General features: G+C 40.7%; 1 long non-coding RNA gene and 1 gene segment (V, D, J or C); both read left to right on the plus strand.

Annotated features, from left to right (window-relative positions):
• On the plus strand, window positions 1-3,057 carry LOC141981616 (uncharacterized). Its single transcript, XR_012637858.1, has 3 exons — window positions 1-128; window positions 1,406-1,489; window positions 2,552-3,057. It is a non-coding gene; the product is annotated as an uncharacterized LOC141981616 (long non-coding RNA).
• A 5,617-nt stretch (window positions 3,058-8,674) lies between these two features.
• LOC141981617 (T-cell receptor gamma chain C region DFL12-like) lies at window positions 8,675-21,904 on the plus strand. The segment is given in 4 exon segments: window positions 8,675-9,061; window positions 18,668-18,973; window positions 20,500-20,553; window positions 21,387-21,904. Coding segments are annotated over 4 exon segments (564 nt in total).
• The last annotated feature ends 1,466 nt before the right edge of the window (window positions 21,905-23,370 follow it).

A 23,370-nucleotide genomic window follows, 5' to 3' on the forward strand; every position in this document is an offset into this window, starting at 1 on the left:
CCCTGGTGACAATCAACCTTCATACTCAATAAGCAGCTGGCTGACCGTAGATAAAAATAGCGGCAAGAATTATCGCTGCAAATATCAACATGAAAGCAAAGAAGGTTTTGTCCCCATCGAATCTCCAGGTATATACTATATTATGAAAACTACTGCTATGTGTATATATATATATATATATATATATATATATATATATTTTCAGAGAGTTCACTGTTTCTTTACAATAAAAGAGTAAAATGTATTACTGTTCCTGAAAGGGTTTGCGCTCTCCAGGCCACTATTAGTTTCCATCTCTCCATAAGCTGGCTGTCACTGAAGCTTCTCCGTCAAAAGCTCAGTTTTGGCTCCTCTCCCCCAATTTAAAATCTTTCTATAATGAAAATGTTGGCTGAGCTCCTCAGCTAGTGTAAAGCAGCAAAACTCCACTGAAGTCAATGGAGCTCTGTAGATTTACACCAGCCACGGACCCGGCCTACAGTGTTTGGTTTTGAACAAGGGATACATATTGCAACAAAAGTAATAACACACACCGCTTCTAACTTGTTACAGCAGACCAGAAGAATTGCAGAAACCAAAATCAAAAAGACTTTTCTCTTGCATTAATTTCTGTTTGGTTCTTATCTGAGATACAATAAATTAATTACAGCAGATAAAAATGTACTTCTTTCAAACGTAATGGAAAAAAGGGGTTTATTGACCATCCCCCTCTTGCACATCAAAATTACCTAAGGGATGGGCCTTAGACTGTATACTCATCAGGATTATTTTCTTCCGTCTCTTGTACAGCTATTAGACAACATTACCACTACCCGGAATGCCAACAATCTCAGGCTGCCTCAGGCTCGAGACAAAACCAGGCGGCCAGGTTTTTATCCCCCAAGTATACGTACACATTCCAAAGGGGCAAACACAACTGAGTAATTTGGTGGGACAAAATGCATCTGGCTCGACATGAACAGACACTTTCATACACAGAAGGGCCAACGTCCAGAACCTGCAATCAGATCGGCTAGTCCAGACCTCTGCACCCATGCAAGTGCCAAAGACTTCAAGTGAGCTCCTAACAGGCACAGAGGTTTGCACTGACTGATCTCATTGCAACATCAGTACCTAAATCTCAATATAAGGCATACAAGTACTCACTTGCAGGAACATATGCTTTTTTCCAGTTTTATCTCTAGTTGGTTTTGCACACCAGTTACGTGCTACTGAGCATTTACTCTGTGGATGGAATCTCAGTGCTCATGTATTAAAATATAAACTTCCCATATTTGAGTCACTGTAGTTATAATACTTTCACCATCTTTCTCTTTGAAATTCTATCAAGAAAAGTATGCCTTCATTTTCAACAAGAATCCCATTTGACAATTAAAGCCCTCTTTACATGTTATGCTTTTATCAGACACCTTTGCAGACACCACTGTAGTGCCTCAAACCACGGGAGGTTGTATCAAGAATGCTGAAAACGGCACCACGATTTCCACAGGTAATTCTCATTTTTTATACAATACAGTTAAGAATTAAGCATTATTTGATATGGTTAAGACAAAAGTGAAAATATTCTCTCTTTCTAAAAGCTCCAAACATCATTACTCTAGATATGTGGATAGACTCCAACTCTGGGGGTGCTCTGGGGCTGGAGTACCCATGGACAAAAAATAGTGAGTGCTAAGTACCCACCAGCCACTGGCCGATCAGCTGTTTAGTGGGGGGCATTGGGGAAGGGGCCGGAGCCGGGCAGGAGGAAGAAGTGGGGTGAGGACAGGGTGCGCTCAGGGGAGGGGGCAGATCATGGTGGGAAGAGGTGGGGGGCGGGATGCGGGGCCATGGGGAAGAGGGCAGAGCGGGGAGGAGAAGAGGCGGAGCCAGGGTGGGACCATAGGGGAAGCAATGGATTGGGGTGGAGCACCCACCTGGAAAGGAGAAAGTCAGCACCTGTCGCTATAAGTTAACATCTGCTGTGGGTTCCCAAAAGGGTCCAAAACCTAATCCCCACGGGCAGCTCAGGTTACACGTTGTAGCAGTCCTGCTGAAATACATGTTTTGGTGGGATTTGTTGTGCTTTGTTAACATGCCACACGGGTCATTGTTCCTTAATCTACATGTGCCACTGGTCCTTAATCTAACATTTAACATGTTAAATTACAAAAAGTATTCAAAGCCAAACTTTTCAGATGGGGCGTAAAGGTGCTGAAAGCTTGAAGACCCAGCTGATTTCAGTGTAATTTCAGTATTTTTGAAAACCAGACCACTTGATTGATCAGCTGCTTGGATACAGATTCAGAACAAATGTAGGTTTCAGAGTAGCACCAGTGTTAGTCTGTATTCGCAAAAAGAAAAGAAGTACTTGTGGCACCTTAGAGACTAAGAAATTTATTTGAGCATAAGCTTTCGTGAGCTACAGCTCACTTCATCGGATACATTCAGTGCATTTCCAATCATATACCATGTATACCTTAACTAAAAAACCATGTGTGATAGTGTATTTTTCTTTGCGGCTATAGAATATGCAACATTAACCACTTGTTCTTGTTATATTTTGTTGTAGATATTACAGACAGTTTCATGCACAGGACGGCGTATTTAATATACATTGTCCTACTCCTGAAAAGCACCATGTACTACATCATCGTACTCTTCTTCATATACAGGATGCAAAGTCCAGTCAAGCACCGGGGAAAGAAACCTTAAACTTCTCCTTACAACCTCCAATGTCAGCATTTGTGTCTGAAATTTATTTGGCTTTGCCATAAGCCTGTTCATAAGAAACACCTTGCTCTAAATATTAAGATATGCATTTCAATTTGATTTGGTTAGCTATTTCTCTAATTAGCACAGATGGCTTCTTCTGCTTGAGAGCGAACAGTTTTATATATGACCATATTTCCTATTTTATTATTTTAATTTTGTAACGGGAACTTCAAGGGCTGAGGCTACACTCCTTGATTTCAATAGGAATTTTCCGTCACAAAGTAGTGCAGAACCAGTCTCGCAGGCCCTTATCCTGCAAAAACACAAAGAACTTTTTGGCTGTGGAAAGGCCAACTGCATTCAGTGAAGTCAATGGGAAAACTCGTCCCATAAATATTTGCAGGTGTGGAGTACTAATCTAGAACTTAAAAATATTTCTCATTTCTTTCTACGAATTACACTTATTTGCTTTATAAAACAAAAACAGGCTTCTGAAATATGACTAATTTTTTTAACTGAAAGATTAATGGATTTTAAATAAAATTCATTATTGCACAATTCTGTCCAGTAATTATTTCTTTAAAGGAAGTCAATTCTAGGAACTGCAGGGGAGGATTCCCCAGTGGTCAGAGACTCATTTCTTTCATCCCCTGCACCCAACCATGTAACATATTTATCAAGCTTCTACCACGGTAGTATCTGAATGCCTCACAATCTCTAATGCATTTATCCACACAACACCGCTGTGAGATAAGGAAGTACTATTATGCCCATATTACAGATGGAGAACTGAAGTCTGTAGAGACAAAGTGACTTGCCCAAAGCCACATGGAAAGCCTGTGGCAGAAGACAGAATTAAACCCGCGTCTCCCAGGTCCCAGGCTAGCACTAAGCACTAGACCATGCCTCCTCCCTTCAGCCCCAAACCTGTCTCTGTCCCCCTCTCTCATAACCACCCCTCCCCTTCAGCTCCTATCCTCCCCCACATCCATGCCTATACACACCGATATGCCTCCCTCTGCCGCTCCCTCTAGTCTGATCCACCACCCGTTAACTCAGTCCATTTCCTCCTCTGCTGTCCCACCTGTCCCCTCCTCACTGCACTGTTTCCTGTACCCCACTGCTTCCCCCCACTTCTGCCAACCATTCCCCCCTCCCACTCTGCTTCTTCTCACACTCTGGCTCCTGCACCTGTCTCTCCCTGTGTTCCCCCCGCCACGCACACACACTCCTCACCCCTCTGCAATCTCAGTCAGGCTGCTTCCTCCACCTCCTCATCCCCTGGGTGCTAGTGGCAGGGGTGGGGGGGCACTGATCACACAGAAGAGAGCGGGTCCTTGCTCTCAAATCTAGTGCTAAAGTGGCCTGCAGCAGCAACAGTGTTGTCAGCCTCAAAACTTGAGGTTTTGGCAAACACACGTGAAAAGTAGTCCCCAAAATCACAGAGGTTGGTGACACTGCTCCTTCCACACTCCCCCTCCCCCAGCAGTAACACTCTTCCCCTCCTCCCCACAGCACTCCAGTACATAAGTCCCAACCTTTCCAGTGGCTAAAGTGGGCGATGGAGATGGAGGGGCCGATGAGCCAAACCTAAGTAGTGCCACGACCCCATGCGCTAGGACACGATGCCACTTGGTGTGGGGCCTGGGGCAAACAGGGAAGTGTGGGGGGCCAAAGGACAGTCACACAAACGCCAAGATTTGGGGAGTTCTGGGATTACGTCGCATCCCCGCCCCCACAGTAACCCCCAAGGGATGTACACACACGGGCTGCTGTTCTCCCTGGCTCCTCCCCGTTCCTGTGGCTGCAGCATCCCCTTCTCACACTGCTCGCTCCACTGCCTGCCTGGCTCTCTGTTTCCTGGTCACCCCACCTCCCGCCTCCTCCTCTACTGCACACGTATTGAAAGCAAACAAACGTGGTGGCTAAGGATACAGCTATGTCACGCTTGTCACCACTGTCATGGACGCGAGAACTTTTGCTGTTATATGACCCTGCCCTGCTGCCACGCATAAATTTACTGGGATAAAATTGTACCTAGGATCATGGCAGTGGCTATGGGCAGACTCCACGCCACCCACCATTGCGTGTGCAAAACGGACCTCACAATGAGGCCTCAACTCACGGCTCCTGTGCCGGCTCAGGCCCGGCTGCTTTCTGTGAGCCAGCTGCAAACACCAGGCCTGGCCCCGCACTGGGCTCTACCTGCAGCCATTCCCCCCATACCACAGAGAGGGGGCACCGTTGGGACTGGGGGCTGCAGCTACTCAGCCCCTCCCCTCGCTCGCTGGTGCTGTGCTGCATGGGGGGAGGGGCACAAAGCAGCAGAGGAAATAGCTCCAGGTGGGAGGAGGGCAAAGGTGCCACCACCCACTGGATGAAACAGGCGCTGGGAGCTGTTGCCCCTGTGAGCCTCGTGGAGGGTCATGGCAGCAGCCGCGGCTCACTCGCACGTGGGACAATTCAGGGTTTAGACCCCTCCCCCACATCCCCACCCAGCTGTGCACGCGCCGTGGTGGCTGCTCATGCACAAAGGCCACCCGTGGCAGCAGGGACAGGGCCCATCTGAATCACCCAGAGATCACCCAAAGGGTCACCTGTCGCCAGCTAAAGGGTTATTGGGTTGTGGGGGGAGGTTTCCTGCTGAGGCCTTTCAAAAGTCGCCAAGTCAGTGAAAAATTGCCGAGGTTGGCAACACCGAGCAGCAATTACAAGGAAAGTCCAGCTCAGCCACCGAAGCACCAGCTCAGAAGCTTTGTGGGGATGCCACATGGGCAGACTGACCACACGTCTGAACTGGGAGGGCGCTAGAGCGTGCTTATTGCAGATGGAGTCTTCAGGGACTGGAGCTGCCAAACTTCAAAGTGTCTCCTGACATGTGCATACTGAGATTTTTTCAAAGGCTGATAACTTTGGCCAAATTTGGGCATTTTTCCCACCGGAATTGTAAACAACACAGGTGTAAGAATTATTTTGATGTGGGCAAAAAATGAAATCTACTTCTACAAATGGCTGCACCATTTTGCCAAAACTAATTTTTTTAACATCAGCCTAAAGCAGAAAGTTGGCATGGAAAGGTTCAGCCATAACAGTTTAAGTTTGGCAAAGGTATAAGCAACTGAAAACAGTCTTGCAATGGGAAGTTTCAGCCAATGTTAACTTACAGGCATCTATCTGTAGCAAGGCAACAATGCACCAGCGTGGCACCTCCTGCTGGTCATCTGGGAATTAGCTCTTTTCCAGAGTATGGAGCACCCTCTGCAAGCCCCATGTCCCTCCCAGACCCTAGTGCGCTTTACCTTGGGGTGCTGCCCCAGCAGTACGCCACAACACTCTAGGTCTCCCTCCCAGGGGAACCCCAACCCACTAAACACACCTTGCCTCAGTGGCTACTGCCAGTCATCATCTAGCCCCCACTCAGTAGGGAAGACTGCAGTCTGTAATGGCCAGTAATCACAGGCAAGGGGGTAGAGCCAGCTACCTCTGCAACCCCAATACCTGTGCAGGCCTTCAGCAAGGTTTGCAGCCTGGGGGTTTACCAGGCAGGAGCTCCTGCTCCTGCTCCTGCTCCTGCTCCTGCTCCTGCTCCTGCTCCCCTTGCCCTTGCCCCAGCTCAGGTCCCGCATCTTCAGCTCCCAGGCAGACAGCCCTTCTCCCTCCAGGACTAGAGTGAGCCTCCTCTTCAGCCTCTGGCCCACAGCGCTCTTCTCAGGGCCAGCTGGGCCCTAATTGAGCTGGCCACAGCTGTGGCTGTTTCCCCAAACAACCTAGGTTTCCTGCTTTCACTCCTTTTCCCCAGCCACAGCCCTCTCCAGGGATGCTTTTATTCCCTCTTCTGCAGGAGTGGGGCAGCCACCCAACTGCACTATCACTAAAGTGTGCCATCTATAATTAAAATGTTTGTCTATATCACGCACCTTGAAATCCAGGCCCTGCCAGTATCTGTCTCTTACCACTTCATCCACCTACAACAAACCCATTTTTATTAAAGGTAAACATCTATGTTAATGTATAATTATGGTCACACATTTAAAATAGAAAAAGTCAGCAACAGGAGGAGGAGAGAGGATGATTCTTCTATTTCTCTTTTATTCACTGCTTCTGGGTCCTAGAAGTGAGCAGATTTTGACCAGTCCTTACAACCTATCAAAGAAACCATTGGTAGTCTATAGCCTTCAATGTCTTATTTTATATTGTTATTTATCGCTCATCACTGAAGTGTCAGAGTGGTGATGCATTAGGGTGATCCCAGTTGGTATGAGCAAGGGTTATCTAAGCTGCTACAAAAGGAATGGTGTTAAACAGCTTCCCTGCCTACTGTTGCAAGTGTTTTGGAGGATAGGATTAAAATTCAAAAAGATCTGGAGAAACTGGAGAAATGGTCTGAAGGAAATAGGATGAAATTCAATAAGAACAAATGCAAAATACTCCACTGAGGAAGGAACAATCAATTGCACACATACAAAATGGGAAATAACTGCCTAGGAAGGAGTACTGTGGAAAGGGATCTGGGCTCATAGTGACTCTCAAGTTAAATACGAGTCAACAATGTAACACTGTTGCGAGAAAAGTGAATGTCATTCTTCCGTGTATTAGCAGGCGTGTGATAAGCAATTCTTCTGCTCTACTCAGTAGTGGATTAACGCATGGCCCCATGGAGCCCATGCCCAGGGCCGGGGCCAATTTGGGAGCCCCTACAGGGGTGCTGGAACCTGTGTGGAACTCGGGGGCGACTGGCACCGGGACTGTGACCCCAACCTCTTCTCCTCCTCCTCTTTCTCCCAAGTCTCTGCCCCCTGAACCTCTGCACCCTTTCTTGCATGAACAAGTCACTTATCCTCTCTGGGTTTCAGTGAATAATACCTGCCTCACATAGACAATCAAGCTTAATGCATTGAAGTACATTGAAATTCTAGGATAGAAAATGCAACACCAGTGCAAGTTATTATGCATGATGACTAGACTATGGCTAAAATTCAGTTTTGCTCTCTCCATACTGGCAAGACCAAATCATACTGCAACTACCGTGCTATATAATGTGTGACCATGACTTGGTACATTTGCTAGGTAGAGGGGCAACAATGGATGTATTTTGTGAAACCTCCCGCTGTTGCACTAACATCAGTAGAGCCCCACCAAGGACACCAAGAGCAGCAGTGCTAGTGCTGGCGTTTTTATGATGGTGTCACTTAACCCTGCTCAGAGCAGGTCTACAAGACATGGTGGTAACATGCCAGTGAAGGCTATTGCCTTCACTACACCAGTTCTCCCAGGGATCACCAGGGAAGATTCACCAGCACGATTGCAATGCTGGGAGATATTCCCAATAAACTCTTGGGTAGTAGACAAGCCCTTTGACACAACCACCTGTACATTTGGGAGGAACCTCTCACTGTATGTTCCTTTTCTATTTTTCTTATCCACTGTCAGTTATTTCCCAGAATTATTCTGCAGGTGGGTGAGCTGGGGGTGGCCGTGTCTGTGTCTGTGAGAGAGATCAAATACTCTGGTTAGTTCCCTTACAACTGCTAGATTGTCATCCACCCCTTTTGTCTGAAATGAGCTGGGCTTTCTCAGACGTTATCTCTGTTCTGTTCTATAATGTCTGTGTATGCAGAGGAAAATATTTTTCCCCTCCCCAGCAGCCATGTGAAAAGATACCAGTAAATTGGTAACACAAACTGCAACAATCCCAACATACAGCAAAATATGTATCTGGTGTACAGGCTCCCAGCTGCAGTCCATAGACTTCTTTGTGTTCATCTCTAGAGAGCTCTATGATCACATAACGCTGGTTCCTCCTCATTACCATCTATTAAATTTCAGTAATACAGCTAAGAATGAAATTCTCTCTCAGGTATTATTTTTCCATGTAAGCAGTTGCTATAGAGATGTGATGTGATTGCGGATGCGAGGAGGAGGAGATGGTCAATGCTATTGGGAACGGGAGAGGGGTTGTAGTCCATGAGACCACATAGTGAAAATGTTTGAGAACCGCCAGATCCAACAGTCTATTTACAACATTAAAATCAAATAGAAGCCACCGTCTAGTTTCCATTTTAAGGAGTGAGGATTCATTAACAGAAAAGCTGCAAGGACATACATAAATTCTCTTTCCAGTGATTCTATTTGTATCAGCTTTATGAGGGCACAAAAATGTGAATTCATTAAATTCTCCAAGCAGTCAAGAAACCAGGAATGCTTCATTAGAAGTATTTTCCCAGCTGCTGGTTAGACTCCTTGGATATTTGAGCAAGGACACAACAGCATAAGTAAAGTACCACAGCTTCTTGTAAAATGAAAAGTCAACGTGACACTTCAAGCTGGATCAAGTACTTTGGCACAGGAACCAAACTAGTTGTTTCGGGTAAGTATTTTTATTCTTGATTGTTTTTCTTTTGGTAAATAGAATCAAGGGAACGGACAAAAAAATTGGACCTAATAAATGAATATTAAAAAAGGAATTTGCACATAATCCATGTATTGCTCTTGACCTGTGTATGGAACTCCCACGCACACCAATGGGTTCGCTGACGGCAGTTTATGATCCTAATGAGTGAAGTGAGTACAAGGGTAAAAGGCTGGAATATTTACTGAATAGCTGTTAAGAATCGGGAAGGAGGGAAATGGAGAGATTTAAATTTAAAATAATGTCCAAATGTCAGCAAGTGTAAAATTCACAGCACAGGTTTCAATTTAGCAAGTGCGGGATTATTAAAAAGTTTGTTATTGTTAGGACTAAATCAGTCCTAGTACGATGATTAACGGAGGAAAATAGCCAAAGGTGCAACAGTCTTCAGGTGCTCAGAAAGTGGTTTTACTGAAAGTATCTTTTCCCTTTTGTGTATAATGTTCTTTATTGGATTAAAGCTACAGAAACAGTCCAATCAATAATGCAAGTGCTAGTTAATGTTGAGTACATAACAGTATTTATAATCCATTGTTTAGCAAATGTCATTTTCTAAACTATACATTAACAGCATGTTAAAATGTAAAGTGAAACACAGAGATTGTGATTTGACAAAGGGCAGAGAGGGAGAGCCAGAAAAAAAGGCAAATCTCCTGAGTCTCACTCTGGTGCTTTAACCACAAGACCATCCCTCCTATCCAGGCACATTGGAGATCATAGGACTAAATCCTGCTCATCCACTGAAATTAATGAAAGTGTGTGGTGACCAGGAATTCACCCCACTCAATTTTCCATGCCGAGATGTATTTCAAGGAACAAAAAGCATTTTTGGTAGAAGGTGGCACAGGAATTCACAAAGTGCATAAACTCAATTTAATACTCCCACAATTAAGTCGCCGATAGCAAGCCTTGCTTAGACTGTGGACTTTGTATTTCAAATATGAACGTCAGAATTTGAATTCAGTGAAATTCATACCTTCATGATTCATTAGTTTTTGTAGAGGATTTCAATGATGTGAGTATGGAGTAAAGTACTTTGGCTCCGGCACCAAACTGTTGGTTTCAAGTAAGTTTCTCAAGATGTTTTCAAAGCATACATTTACTCTGGGTGTTTACTATGCTTGTTATCCAGGACAAAATCAAGCTATTCATAAATATACTGGGTGAAATCCTGATCCCACTAAAGTCAAGGGCAAAACTCCAATTGATTTCGTTGGGGTCAGGATTTCCCCCATTCTAGTCTCTCTAATTCAGAATGAACCAGTTACGCTTGCGTAATCAATGAGAATGAGGTAAATTGTTTGGAGAGCTTGCTCGGTATTGTCACACTGTGAGATGATTGTGCAAAAATATTCTGAAGTGGAACCACTCATTGTTAGCAGTGAATGTGAAATGTAGAACTGATGGGTTTTGTACAATACCGTATATTTAGCACCCAGTCATATCAGTTGTTGAGCTTCTTTAATGCTCATTCATTTAAATAGGAGTTGAGGATGATCAGCACTTGGAGGATCTGGCCATTAGGTAGCATTACAAGGTACATTTATAGTCGGAATATCTTAATGCAATTGAGTTTTCTTTCCTAAAAAAAGCTCCAGTTCAGAAAGACACTTAAACATGTTTCCATTCGTATTCAGCAACGTATTTAAGCTTGCGCTTAATTAAAGGCCAAAACAAGGCCAAAATGCAGTAAATCATGTTGATTCCAGATACTGGTGGGGAATAAAGAGGTGTGCTTATTTTTTACATAAACAGAAGGTATACATGATAGAGTAATGTTTCAGCCATGTTTGGATTTCATGGGATTGAGAGAATTCTGTGTCTTTAATTAGGTTTATTCTTCCCTCCAGATACTGCTAAATGGTCCTTGCTGGGTGCCTAGTCCTTGAGACAAACAAATATTTCTGAAGAGCAAATGTTTTCTGTTGGGGAATATTTCTGATTACACCAAATGGCAGAAGTTAGCCAAAATAATTGTCATGAATATACCCAATTTAAGAGCTATATTCTACCCTCAATCTATCGTTATCATTAGGAGCACCATCATGGTACGATGGCAGCATGCAGGCTTAATTTTATAACCTCAGCCTGTGGACCCTAATTTTAAAAGTAATTTGTTCCTTTCCACAAATTATTAGTAACAGCTAATCTAAACCATATTGAATCAGATTAATTTTAGGGACAGATTGTCAATGGCACATCTAACTTCACCATATCTCAGTTTCTTTTGCCTCTTTGAAAATCGCCTCCACAGTTTTCACATTATTTTACATGCCCTCTCCTTATTTACTATTTTATTGCAAGGCCAGAAAGCAATTTAAATAGCATATCAGATTTTTTTTAAAGCAACAACGACTGGTTCATCAATATAAAGATACTAGATCTGTACAGTATTTTGCAAAGGATTTGCTCACTGTGATACTTCTAGTGGTAATATCATCAAAGTATTTGGCTCTGGTACCAAGCTCATTGTAACAGGTAAGTTTTGTGGTAATTACAGTAATGCAAAGCTAAAGAGACTTATTGTGATCATTGAAACTCTTTTTATTACAGGTAAGGTCAACAATTGTTAGCTTGATCTTGTGAAGTACTGAGCACTTAATGTTAGGTGCTGAACACTATCAATTCCTGTAGACTTCAGTGCAAGTCAGGGTTGTTAGCACCTGGTATGATTTGATTCCAAATACATCAACTTTTCAATCCCAGAGCAAACCTGCAATATTTACTGAGGGATTTAAAGTAGATTTTTTTCAAGGAAATAAATATTTCTAATATTTCAGCTATTAAATGTCATTTTTCAGAGGATGTGCCACCATAGGCATGCTGGTTCTTGGTCCAGTTGCAAAAATTTGTCTTAGCTTTGATATTACTCTAATTCATTTATACAAAAAATATGCATAAAGTTAAACAACTCTGAAAGAAGCAACATCATGCTTCTCATTTAAAACAAAAGAAGCGATCTCTGCAGTACTCAGTATCTTCGTAGCTGAAATGTTGTAGTTACAGCAGTGTAAGTGAAAGAATCTGGCCCTAGAGATTGTCCTCTTGTGTGACGTACCTTGGCATTGCAGGCAAACTGACACTTGCAATTATATAATATATATACCTGGGGATTGAGTCTTCTTTGCCCTGCTCTTGGAAGCCATTTACGCTCATGAAAAGTCGATGGGAAGTGCTACCATTCTGATTAAGTTGCATGTCACCCCCAGTTTGCATTGGTATAACTGACTGCACAAAGACAGGACAAAGGAAAATCAGGTCCTTACTGTCACAGAATCATGCTCTGCACATTTATAGAAATCAACTAGAATGGTCAGTCTATTTTAAACCTGAATTCACAATCAAGTTTACCTTAGTACCCCTATAGCTCTCAACTAAAGGTAAATTGCTGTAATGCTGCCAATTAAAATACATACACTACCATAATTAATTCTAAAAATATCAGAGCAGGATCAGCATGTTGCTTTCAGTGAATATTCTGTGGTATTAAGAATGTAGATACAATTTAGTTAGCATTATAGTTTAAAATGGATGGTTTTCCTAAATCCTCTTATCTGTATAAGATCCTGCACTCTTTGACAGGCAAAACTCCCATAGCTTTACCAGCTGTTTTGACTGTGTAAGGAATGGAGAAGCAGGTCTGTGATAGGTGTCGATTATTTATTACAGCATGAAGACCTAAGATTGCTCACTTGATTTATTAGTGTATTAAACCTGTAGGATACAATCAAACCTTTTAGTAATAAAATATCTTTTCAGAGAGAAATATCAAATATTGGCTAAGTAAGTTCCTCCTGAGAAAGGAAAAAATCTAAGATCATGGAGGAGAAATTCAGATCCTGGCACAATTCTAAGTAAAATCAAAAGAAATTGTGGCTGTTTGTGCCAGGGCTGAATTTGACTCCAGAATTATGGGAATCGGGGCTTTTCCATTCTAAGAACATGAGGTGAAATCCTGACTCCACAGAACTCAATGGCAATGACTTTGGGGCTAGGATTTTACCCATGTTGTATAAATGTACTTCTTAGCAGGGACAATGATATTTACAAGGATACTGAAGAAGCAGAAATTGCTTTTAAAGTCATATATATTTAGGAGTCCTGATTTGGCTCTCACACTAGTCATTCCTCTTTTTAAACTGACTTCCCTCCATTCATTTAAAATTGAGCTACTCCAGATTTACATCTGTGTAAGTGAGATCAGGGTCAATACCTACCAGAATTCTTCAGAATTCTTGCTTAGTGGAATAGATGAGTAAAAAGATTTGGAAACAGAACCAAGCTTGGTGCTGTCAACAAGCCTGACCTAGGAATAATGGTGCTTCTCATATTATATCCATTAAAGTGCATCTAGGCATCACGAAAGAAGTTTACATTAAAATGGTATAACTGGATTCTTCTGAATGTAATATTCTAGAAAAAACCTGGTACTAATGGCAGGCTCAGTGCAGAAGCCAAACACTGAATTGAATGTGGAGACTGAACTGTCCCCTCTCAGCCCTAGAGGTTGTCCTTCCAGGACAAAATTGATATGGTTTGGTGGGATGGTGTGAAGAAGCTTCCCTTGTACCTGCCTGTGTTGTATCTCTCCTGTGTAGAAAGGGATTCAGGCTATAATGCTATGTATATGGCAACTTTCAGAAGCACTCGGTCATTTTATTTGAAAATAAGAAAAAAAAATTCACCAAAACTTTACATTAAGTTTTGTGAAAGAAATAAATGCAAAAATATTTGGAATGCTTATTAAAAGGTAGTCCAAAGAACATATCTCACATTATATGATGGAAGTTTCTTGGGTTTTTGTAAAACAAAGTGCATTAAGAACAGAGTGATCAGTGCAGATCATTAGTTATAAAGTACAAAGGAGCTACCATTACTGATAATTATTTTGATGATAAGATTCTCAAGCAGTCTAAGGTTGGTTTAAACTGGTTTGCTGCCTTTTGAAACAGTTCTAGGTATTGATTTTTGACCTTACCGACTGAATATAACAAACTCTTTATAGAAAGAATATAAAAGTATCTGATCTAAATCCCATTGGCTCTAAAAGACCAAATCCAAATTTATGGCAGAAAGTGATGTGCAGTTGTGAGCAAAGAATCTTCAGAGGACAGGTGTCCACCTGAAAAAACTTCATCACGATAGGCACTGTTGCTGGCACTTTTAGCAGAAATACCAAGAATTTAAGGGATATTAAGAAAAATTTACCATCTCATCCTTTAAAGGTGACCTTTGCAAACAGGTTTCAAATGCACTGTTAGGACCAGGTGAGAAATCCAGCATGAAATAAAACAGATTGTCCAGCAATGGTGCAAAATCACCCATCACATTTTACAATGGCATGACTAAGCACTGGGCTACTGTTGTAGAATGCTGAAGTATTTTCAATGTAGGCCGTTTCCAGTGCTGTCAGTTTGGCACCTTTCACAAGCGCTAAATTCACTTTAGAAGAAAAATCGAAATTTCAAGTGATGCTGAGGGATCCCAGCCTGAGGAAATTCTAATGCATTTGAAGTTTGTGTCTTATTTTGCATGTCCACTCCTGAAGTACTCCAAACATCCAGTGCAATCTATTGGAGTTTGGGGTGTCAGAGGAATACAGGATCAAGCATTTGCCATTTTGTAAGGAAAAGCCATTTAAATCACAAGCCTAGTGTATTAAAGTGATTCTATCAACTTCTGTTCACAATTGCACATCAAATAATATGAAGCTATATTGGACCATATGGAAGCTATATGGGCCAGATCCTCAGTGGAGCACCTTTGATTTCCAGCAGCTGACGATCTGGCCCATGAGTTTTTGCAAAGCACATGAACACAGTGACAACAATTATATCAAAGTCTTCGGCTCTGGCACAAAGCTCATTGTTTCAAGTAAGTTCTATGGTAGCATAGAGAAAAAATTACATGTGATAATATAAAATTAGAGACTGCAGAGCACAATTTATTCAAAAAGGATAACGGACAATGGAAACGTGATATGCAATCTACAGTAGAAGAATGAATGTCTTTACTATCTAAATATAAGGTTAATGTACAGAGTTGAGAGTAAAACAGATGTGTGATCACATTGACAATTATTGATATAGAGGGGTATTTTACTCATCCTGAGTCAAAGCTGGGTTGTTCTCCTGTGTAGGGGTCAATGCCCCAGACCAGGAGAACATCCACAGTACCATCCAGGGCAGGGTGCAAGCCAAAGAGGCAATACTAGAGTACCCCTAGTTTACCTATAAGTGGCATACAGATTGCAAACACACACAAAAAGAGGTAGCACTGAGTCAATTACAACTTAACCCTGCAATTCTCCCTTTAGAAAACCTCCCATTGAAACTAATAGGAATTTCCTTTGAGCAAGGAGGGAAGCCAAAGGGCCCAAAGTAAATTGCCATCTTAAAAAAGAGAAGTGATACTTAAAGTAGTAAGAATATATCACGTATATTCTTTTACAGCATGCCTTCCTTGTTAAAAATTCCACTTAAATAAATTAGACAAGCGAGGTGTTTTGAAAAGTTAAATTGGACCAAAACAACAAGTAGCTCCACACTGGAAACTATAATTGACTTGGAAATTAAGAGTCTTATCTTCTTAAAGTGTCTTATCCAAAGGCCATTGAAGCCAAAGGAAAAAAGCCCATTGGCCTTAAGGGGTTTTATATCTCTCCTAAAATGAGGCGAGATAGTTAAAACAGATTTTGCCCACTTATGCGCGCACATATGCTGCTTATATATGTACAAAATTCAGATTTTATATTGGATAGACACCCATCTAACCTTGTACAAATACAAAAAACTACATGCTTGCAGAAGTATCAACATGTAAACGTGACTCCAATTTCTAAAAACATCTAATGAGAAATGCCAGAAATAATCATTCGTTTTTGCAAAGCACATCATCACTGGGCAGGAAGCTATGTAAAGGTTTTTTGAATACATACAAGACTTGAGTGAGTAAATCATTTGGTCAACCTACTGGTCAAGCCCAATCCTGTATTCCTGGGTGCTTATGGTTTATATGGAATGTAAGATTGAGCCTCAAATGTTGAACTAATTAGTGCTGGAGCATGAGGATCGAAATTGAAAAGAACAGAAAAATCAATTCCCTAAATTGGTGACAATTTCCAAAATGAGGGAGTTCTTTAATGAAGAGATTTTTCTTGGTTAGGTAGTCTTACATTTCAGCTATTTATTTCCTTCTAATTTCAAGATATTTTAAATCCTTTTTGACATAACCCTAATTACAAGGTTATAGTCTGGTTCAGTTCCAAATAGTTTCAGAAAACTCTAGAATAGCCAGACAGCACAAAAATAAGCTGAAACCATTTTAGAAAAGGAACCTTCACAAGCTTTGACATCAGGGGGACTACTCACAAAGCATAAAATTAAGCACATGTGTAAGACTTCGTGGGAGCAGCGCCTAATCTATTTGTGTCTCAGTTGACTAAAGACAATGGCTGACATTATCAAAGGAGCCTGAATTTGAAAGGGATTTGGGCACCTAAATCCCTTCTTACTGCCTTTAAAAATTCCAACTAAATGTTTTGTGGAATATAGGCCAAATATTTTGTTAAATGGCCTCCAATTTTTCACTTGCAATTAAGTGTTGGAACAAATAGAAAACACACAGAATACATGGTGCCCATTTGGGGACCTTTGACACTACTGAAATATCAACAACCTTCCGTTTCTTCTTTGTGGTGCACATTTATAACATGAGAACGTTGCCTCGTTCTGCAGAGAATACTTCTTTGGCAGTTAGCTGGGTTGGGAACCTTATTCTCTTGGTTGTATCCCACAGTGACAAATAGGAGACAGAAATTAGCAGCAGTAGATATGTTTTCAACCTGCTCACTTCTTGTGATAACTACTAAATTCAATATACTGTTTAAAAAATGTATCGTTTACTGTCAGCCATATAACAGGAGCAGACAGATCATGATTTTGGTAGGGAAGTCTTTTCTGACCTGGTTCAGTCTTATTTCATGCACGTACACAAACTCGGGGATGAAATAAAATTCAACATTCCCTCTATTCCAGGGGTTCTCAAACTGGGGGTCGGGACTCCTCAGGGGGTCACAAGGTTATTACATGGGGGAAGGGGAGTCGCAAGCTGCCAACTTCCACCCCAAACCCTGCTTTGCCTCCCGTATTTATAATGATGTTAAATATATAAAAAGTGTTTTTAATTGATAAGGGGGGGGGGTTCATTCAGAGGCTTGCTATGTGAAAGGGATCACCAGTTTGAGAGCCACGGCTCTATTCCTCAGCAAAGATTTGATCGCTGAGTTCTGATGAGAGCTCCATTGTTAATAATGCTTCATAATCAAGATTTTCAAAAGTGGTTGACTAAAGTTAGGCTCCTAAATACTTATTTGGTCATTTAAGTTTCTTGATTTTCAGAAGTGTTGAGCAATATGTATAACACTCCATGACACTGGCCAAATACATGAACAAAGTCATTTCAGGATGTATCATCCTTGCTAATTTCGTAATTGATATTTGTCATTGAGGGATACAGGCTAATGTATTTACTGTAATTTCCCAAAATGGTGTTCAGCAACAGTTTCCCCGAAGTTGTATCAGCTGGGTCTGCACTACAATATATCTTGTATGTTCTTATCTCATTTTAAGGTGAAAAATTGATAAAAAATGTTTTCACAAAGGTTCAGTTTCTTAGTGTGGAAAAGGCGTAAAGATTACTTTAATATCCTTCCCTTCAGGTACATCTACACTGTAATAAAAATCCCGTAACACCAAGTCTCTGAGGCTGGGTCAAATTACTTGGGCGTGTGGGGCTCAGGCTTTGGTGCTAAAAACTGCAGTGCAGACATTCAGGCTCTGACTGGAGCCTGGGCTATTAGGCCACCTCTGTTGCTGGGTTTCAGAGCTTGTGCTCCAGCTCAAGCCTAAACATCTACACTGCAATTTTTAGCAGCACAATCCCAGCCCTGCAAGTCAGAATCAGGAGACTTGGGCCAGTTGTGGTCGTGCTGCGGGTCTTTTACTGTGGTGTAGCTGTACCCTTCCTCTCATTATCACGGTGTCTTTTACATACACATTTTGGGTAAATAAAGGGGAGATTTTCAAAGTCACAGATGTTTTGAAATGAACCAGGACATAAAGCTGTACTCAGCATTCATTCAAAAAGTGTTTAATATATTTTGAGTTTGGAAGCTAAGTTAGTAGGCAGTTTTCTGTTCCACAAAAACCTGCATTCAATTCAAGCACGTAAACTTCTGCAATTCCAGCTCCCTAAAGCTGTAACCCATAAGTGGATAATTTACTCCTGTCTTCACAATTTAATAGGCAGTAACAATATATTATAGACTTAAATAGTTCAAATACATTTGGCAACAGAATATCGTTCCCATGCTGAACTCAGAGTTAAGATTGTGGGCTTGAGTGCAAGTTGGAGGAATTGGATGCAAGAAATGAAATTGCCTCTCTTCCGCTTTCAAATCTGTGAATTCTTTATTGTTTCAAAAGCACAGCATACCATGTATACTGCAATTCTGAATTTACTTAATTTCTAACACATTCATTTCTCTCTCTAAAATGATTCCAGAGACAGAAGCAAAACTCGATCCCAGGAAGATCCAGGTCCTGCCTCCTTCTACTGAACAAGATGGGAAAGTAACACACATATGCCTCATTGAGGATTTTTACCCAAATGTCATTAAGTTGACTTGGGAAGACGACAAGAAGAATGCAGAGGAAAATGCAGTGCATGGGGAAATTTGGCCCCCTGATGACAATCAACTTTCATACTCAATAAGCAGCTGGCTGACCGTAGATAAAAATAGCGGCAAGAATTATCACTGCAAATATCAACATGAAAGCAAAGAAGGTTTTGTCCCTATCGAATCTCCAGGTATATACTATATTATGAAAACTACTGCTATATATATTTAAAGAGTTCACTGTTTCTTTACAATAAAACAGTAAAATGTATTACTGTTCCTGAAAGGGTTTGCGCTCTCCAGACCACTATTAGTTTCCATCTCTCCATAAGCTGGCTGTCACTGAAGCTTCTCCATCCAAAGCTCAGTTTTGGCTCCTCTCCCCCAATTTTAAATCTTTCTATAATGACTGAAAATGTTGGCTGAGCTCCTCAGCTAGTGTAAAGCATCAAAACTCCACTGACGTCAATGGAGCTCTGTAGATTTACACCAGCCACGGACCCGGCCTACAGTGTTTGGTTTTGAACAAGTGATACATATTGCAACAAAAGTAATAACACACACAGCATCTAACTTGTTACAGCAGACCAGAAGAATTACACAAACCAAAATGAAAAAGATAATGCAAGAGAAAGAGAAAATAAATTAAGAGAAGTAACTTCTGTTTGGTTCTTATCTATACCAGATCTCAGATCTTTAAGAACAAAATCTTTCTCCGTTCTTTTGATTGGATAGGTATTCTTCCAACTTCTGTTCACAGATAGCTAGATTCTCAGATGGTGTAAACTGGCATAGCTCTAGTCAAGTAAATAGAGCCAGGCCAATTGATATTAGCTCAGAATCTGGCCTATTATCCTTACATTTCAGTTCTCAAAGTGCCATCTGATAAAAATATATTTTAAGGTTATTTATTGATTTGCAGTATGTATCTTACCCCCAGGTCTCAGTCAGCATGGAGGCAATTAATAAGAGCATATACAAATTTATCTATTTCAAATACAATGGAAAAATAGGCTTATTGACCACCACCCCCCCTTGCACATCCAAAATGCCTAAAACATGGGCCTTAGACTGTATGCTGATCAGGATTATTTTCTTCTATCTCTTGTACAGCTATTAAACAACATCAGCCCTACCCAGAATGCCAACAATCTCAGGCTGCCTCAGGCGGCCAGGTTTTTATCCCCCAAGTATACGTACACATTCCAAAGGGGCAAACACAACTGAGTAATTTGGTGGGACAAAATGCATCTGGCTCGACATGAACAGACACTTTCATACACAGAAGGGCCAACGTCCAGAACCTGCAATCAGATCGGCTAGTCCAGACCTCTGCACCCATGCAAATGCCAAAGACTTCAAGTGAGCTCCTAACAGGCACAGAGGTTTGCACTGACTGATCTCATTGCAACATCAGTACCTAAATCTTGATATAAGGCATACAAGGACTCACTTGCAGAAGCATATGCATTTTTCCTGTTTTATCTCTAGTTGGTTTTGCACATCAGCTACGTGCTACAGAGCATTTACTCTGGATGGAATCTCGGTGCTCATTTTTTAAAATATAAACTTTCCATATTTGAGTCACTGTAGTTATAATACTTTCACCATCTTTTTTTTCTTTGAACTTCTGTCAAGAAATGGGTGTGTTCATTTTCAACAAGAATCCCATTTGACAATGAAAGCTTCTTTACATGTTATGCTTCTATCCTTGCAGACACCTCCGTAGTGACTCAAACCACAGCAGGCTGTACCAACAGACTTTTCACAGGTAATTGTGTCCAATTCTCATTCTCTCTACAATATAGTTATGAATTAAGCATCATTTCATATGGTTCAGACAAAAATGAAAATATTCTCTTGTAAATAGTCCACACATAATTATTCTCGATGTGGAACACTGCCGAAAGTTAACATTTGCAGTGTGTCCAGTAACTAATGCCCATGGGCAGCTCAGGTGAAACACTGTAGAGGTTCTGCCGAAATACATGTTTCGGTGGGATTTGTTGTGCTCTGTTAACATGCCACGTGTGTCATTCTTCTTTAGCCGACACATGCAACTGTTCTTTAATCTAATACTTAACATGTTAAATTATAAAAAGTATCCAAGGCCAAAATTTTCAAATGGTGTGTAAAGGTGCTGAATGCTTGATGACCCAACTGATTTCAGTGTAATTTGTGGGTGATCAGGAAGTCTTAAAATCAAACCACTTTTATTTAGCTGCTTGAATATGGACTTAGAAGAAACTTAAGCATCCAGGTTTGAAAATTTTGGCCTAAAATCATGGCAACACCCTACCGTAAACTGTCAGTGCCAGAAGCACTAGCATCATGCCTACTCCTTAGCAGATAGTAGCGATACCAGCATTCAGAGTGCCTCTTTTCTACCAGCTTTGCTGAATGAGCAGGTATATTCGGAATGTAGACCTGGTTAGCAGACACACTCATTTATGCATAGTCTGTTTAGCCAATATAGTTACTGCAATTGAATACTGTATAGACCTTCCACTATCAGACACATGGTTTTATACTTTTTTTTTCTCTGAGGCTGTAGAATATGCACCATTAACTGGGTTTTTTTTAAATCTTGTGTTGCTATTACAGTGAGTTTCATGCACAGGACGGCATATTTAATATACATTGTCCTACTCCTGAAAAGCACCATGTACTACGTCATCGTACTCTTCTTCATATACAGAATGCAAAGTCCAATCAAGCGCCAGGGAAAGAAACCTTAAACTTCTCCTTACACCTTCCAACCTCAGCATTTGTGTCTGAAATTTACTTTGCTTTGAAATAAGCCTGTTCATATGAAACACCTTGCTCTAAATATTAAGACATGCATTTCAATTTGATTTTGTTGGTTATTTCTCTGCACAGATGGCTTCTTCTGCTTAAGAGTGCACAGTTTTAAGTGTTCATTTTTTTCTATTTTATTATTTTAATTTTGTAACTGTGGAACTTAAAGGGCTCCTTGATTTCAATGGGAATTTTGCATCACAAAGCAGTGCAGGATCAGTTTCTTAGGCTCTTATCCTGCAAAAACACTTGTGCACACAAAGAACTTTTTGGATGTGGATAGGCCAACTGCATTCAGCAAAGTCAATGGGAAGACTCGTCCCATAAATATTTGCAGGGCTAGAGTCCCAATCTGTAATTTAAAATTTGTCATTTCATTTCTATTAATTTCATTTATTTCCTTTATAAAACAAAATAAGGCTTTGAAATATGAGTAATTGTTTTAAAAAACTGAAAGATTAATGTATTTTAAATAAAATTCAGCATTACAAAATATTCTGTCCAGTTTGTTTATTTATTTAAAGGAAATCTAAACACTTTTTAAACAGTTTTTTCAAGGCAGACATACACAAGTCTGGAAGAGAATGGTAAAGCTAAACACGCACACCTGCCTTATACATGGCAAACTTCCATATTATATCTTTTAACAACATACAAGTTATAATGAATGAAATACAAGCTTCACTGGATATACCCTCTTCAGTACATGCCTAAAGAATTTCAAAAAGTGAAATACTCTCTTTAATGCATACTTTAAGCTCAAACAGTTCATTTTAAACCAATAAATAAAGGCAAGAGTTCTTGGATATCACTCTGAACTTTTCCGCGTCTCCAAACTCTGCAAGTCCTTATTTTCATTAATATTAATCTGTCCTAAAATTTTTGTCCAAGTCTGGGCAAATTATTGGCATAAGTACAACCACATTGAGCCCTGAATGCTTGCAGTATGCATATAGGAAAAATCATATTAGCTGTATTTTACATATAAAAAATAAGCAGTATATCTTTAATAGCCTGTGCAGCTATGTTCTTAGTATTCCCACATCCTGTATGAAGATTAGACAGGTTCTGCATACTTGTATTTACTTCTGAAGAGGTTAAAATTCTTTAAAGAAAACAATTGTGTTATTTCCCGAATCATACATAGGGTGTGTTTTCCATTACTTAACCAACAAAACAATTTAATAAAAAAGTTTCCTACGGAACAGGGAAGTGGGAAAAACATACTGTAACTAAAATACTTCTGTTTTCAAAGGATGACAACATTTGCAGGAAAACTAAGTACTTTGTACCAAATTCTGCCATTCCCACTCATTTTTAGAGTAATTTGCCCAGTGAAATCAACAGGATTAGTTATAGATTAGGATACTATGTACTGTTCAATATAAGGGTGGAGAGTCTGGCCCTTATTCAGTAGGTAATGTCTTAGCCTTGAAACTTTTCAAACATACTGGTATTTAAATTGGCTAGCTTGGCCTGCTTAAGTGAAAATAAATACCTACAAAGCTATCTTTGGACCAAATATTTTATATACAATTACGATGGACTCTAGTACACATTTATATTTTGGAGAAAAACAAAATGAAACACACCCCTATTGCTGCTGTTGCAGTCCAGAACACAAGAAGACACAGCACAATCCACTAACATTAATAAGCCAAGTTTGCTCTGACCAGAGCAGATCCTCAGCTGATGTAAATTATCATAGCTCTTCAGCTCAGAATCAGGCCTGGGTTTTAAAGAAAAATATTTACCAAAAATACTTACCGTTGAGACTTATTTTTTACTA

Source organism: Natator depressus, chromosome 2 (genome assembly GCF_965152275.1).
Source record: "Natator depressus isolate rNatDep1 chromosome 2, rNatDep2.hap1, whole genome shotgun sequence".
Classification (NCBI taxonomy): domain Eukaryota; kingdom Metazoa; phylum Chordata; order Testudines; family Cheloniidae; genus Natator; species Natator depressus.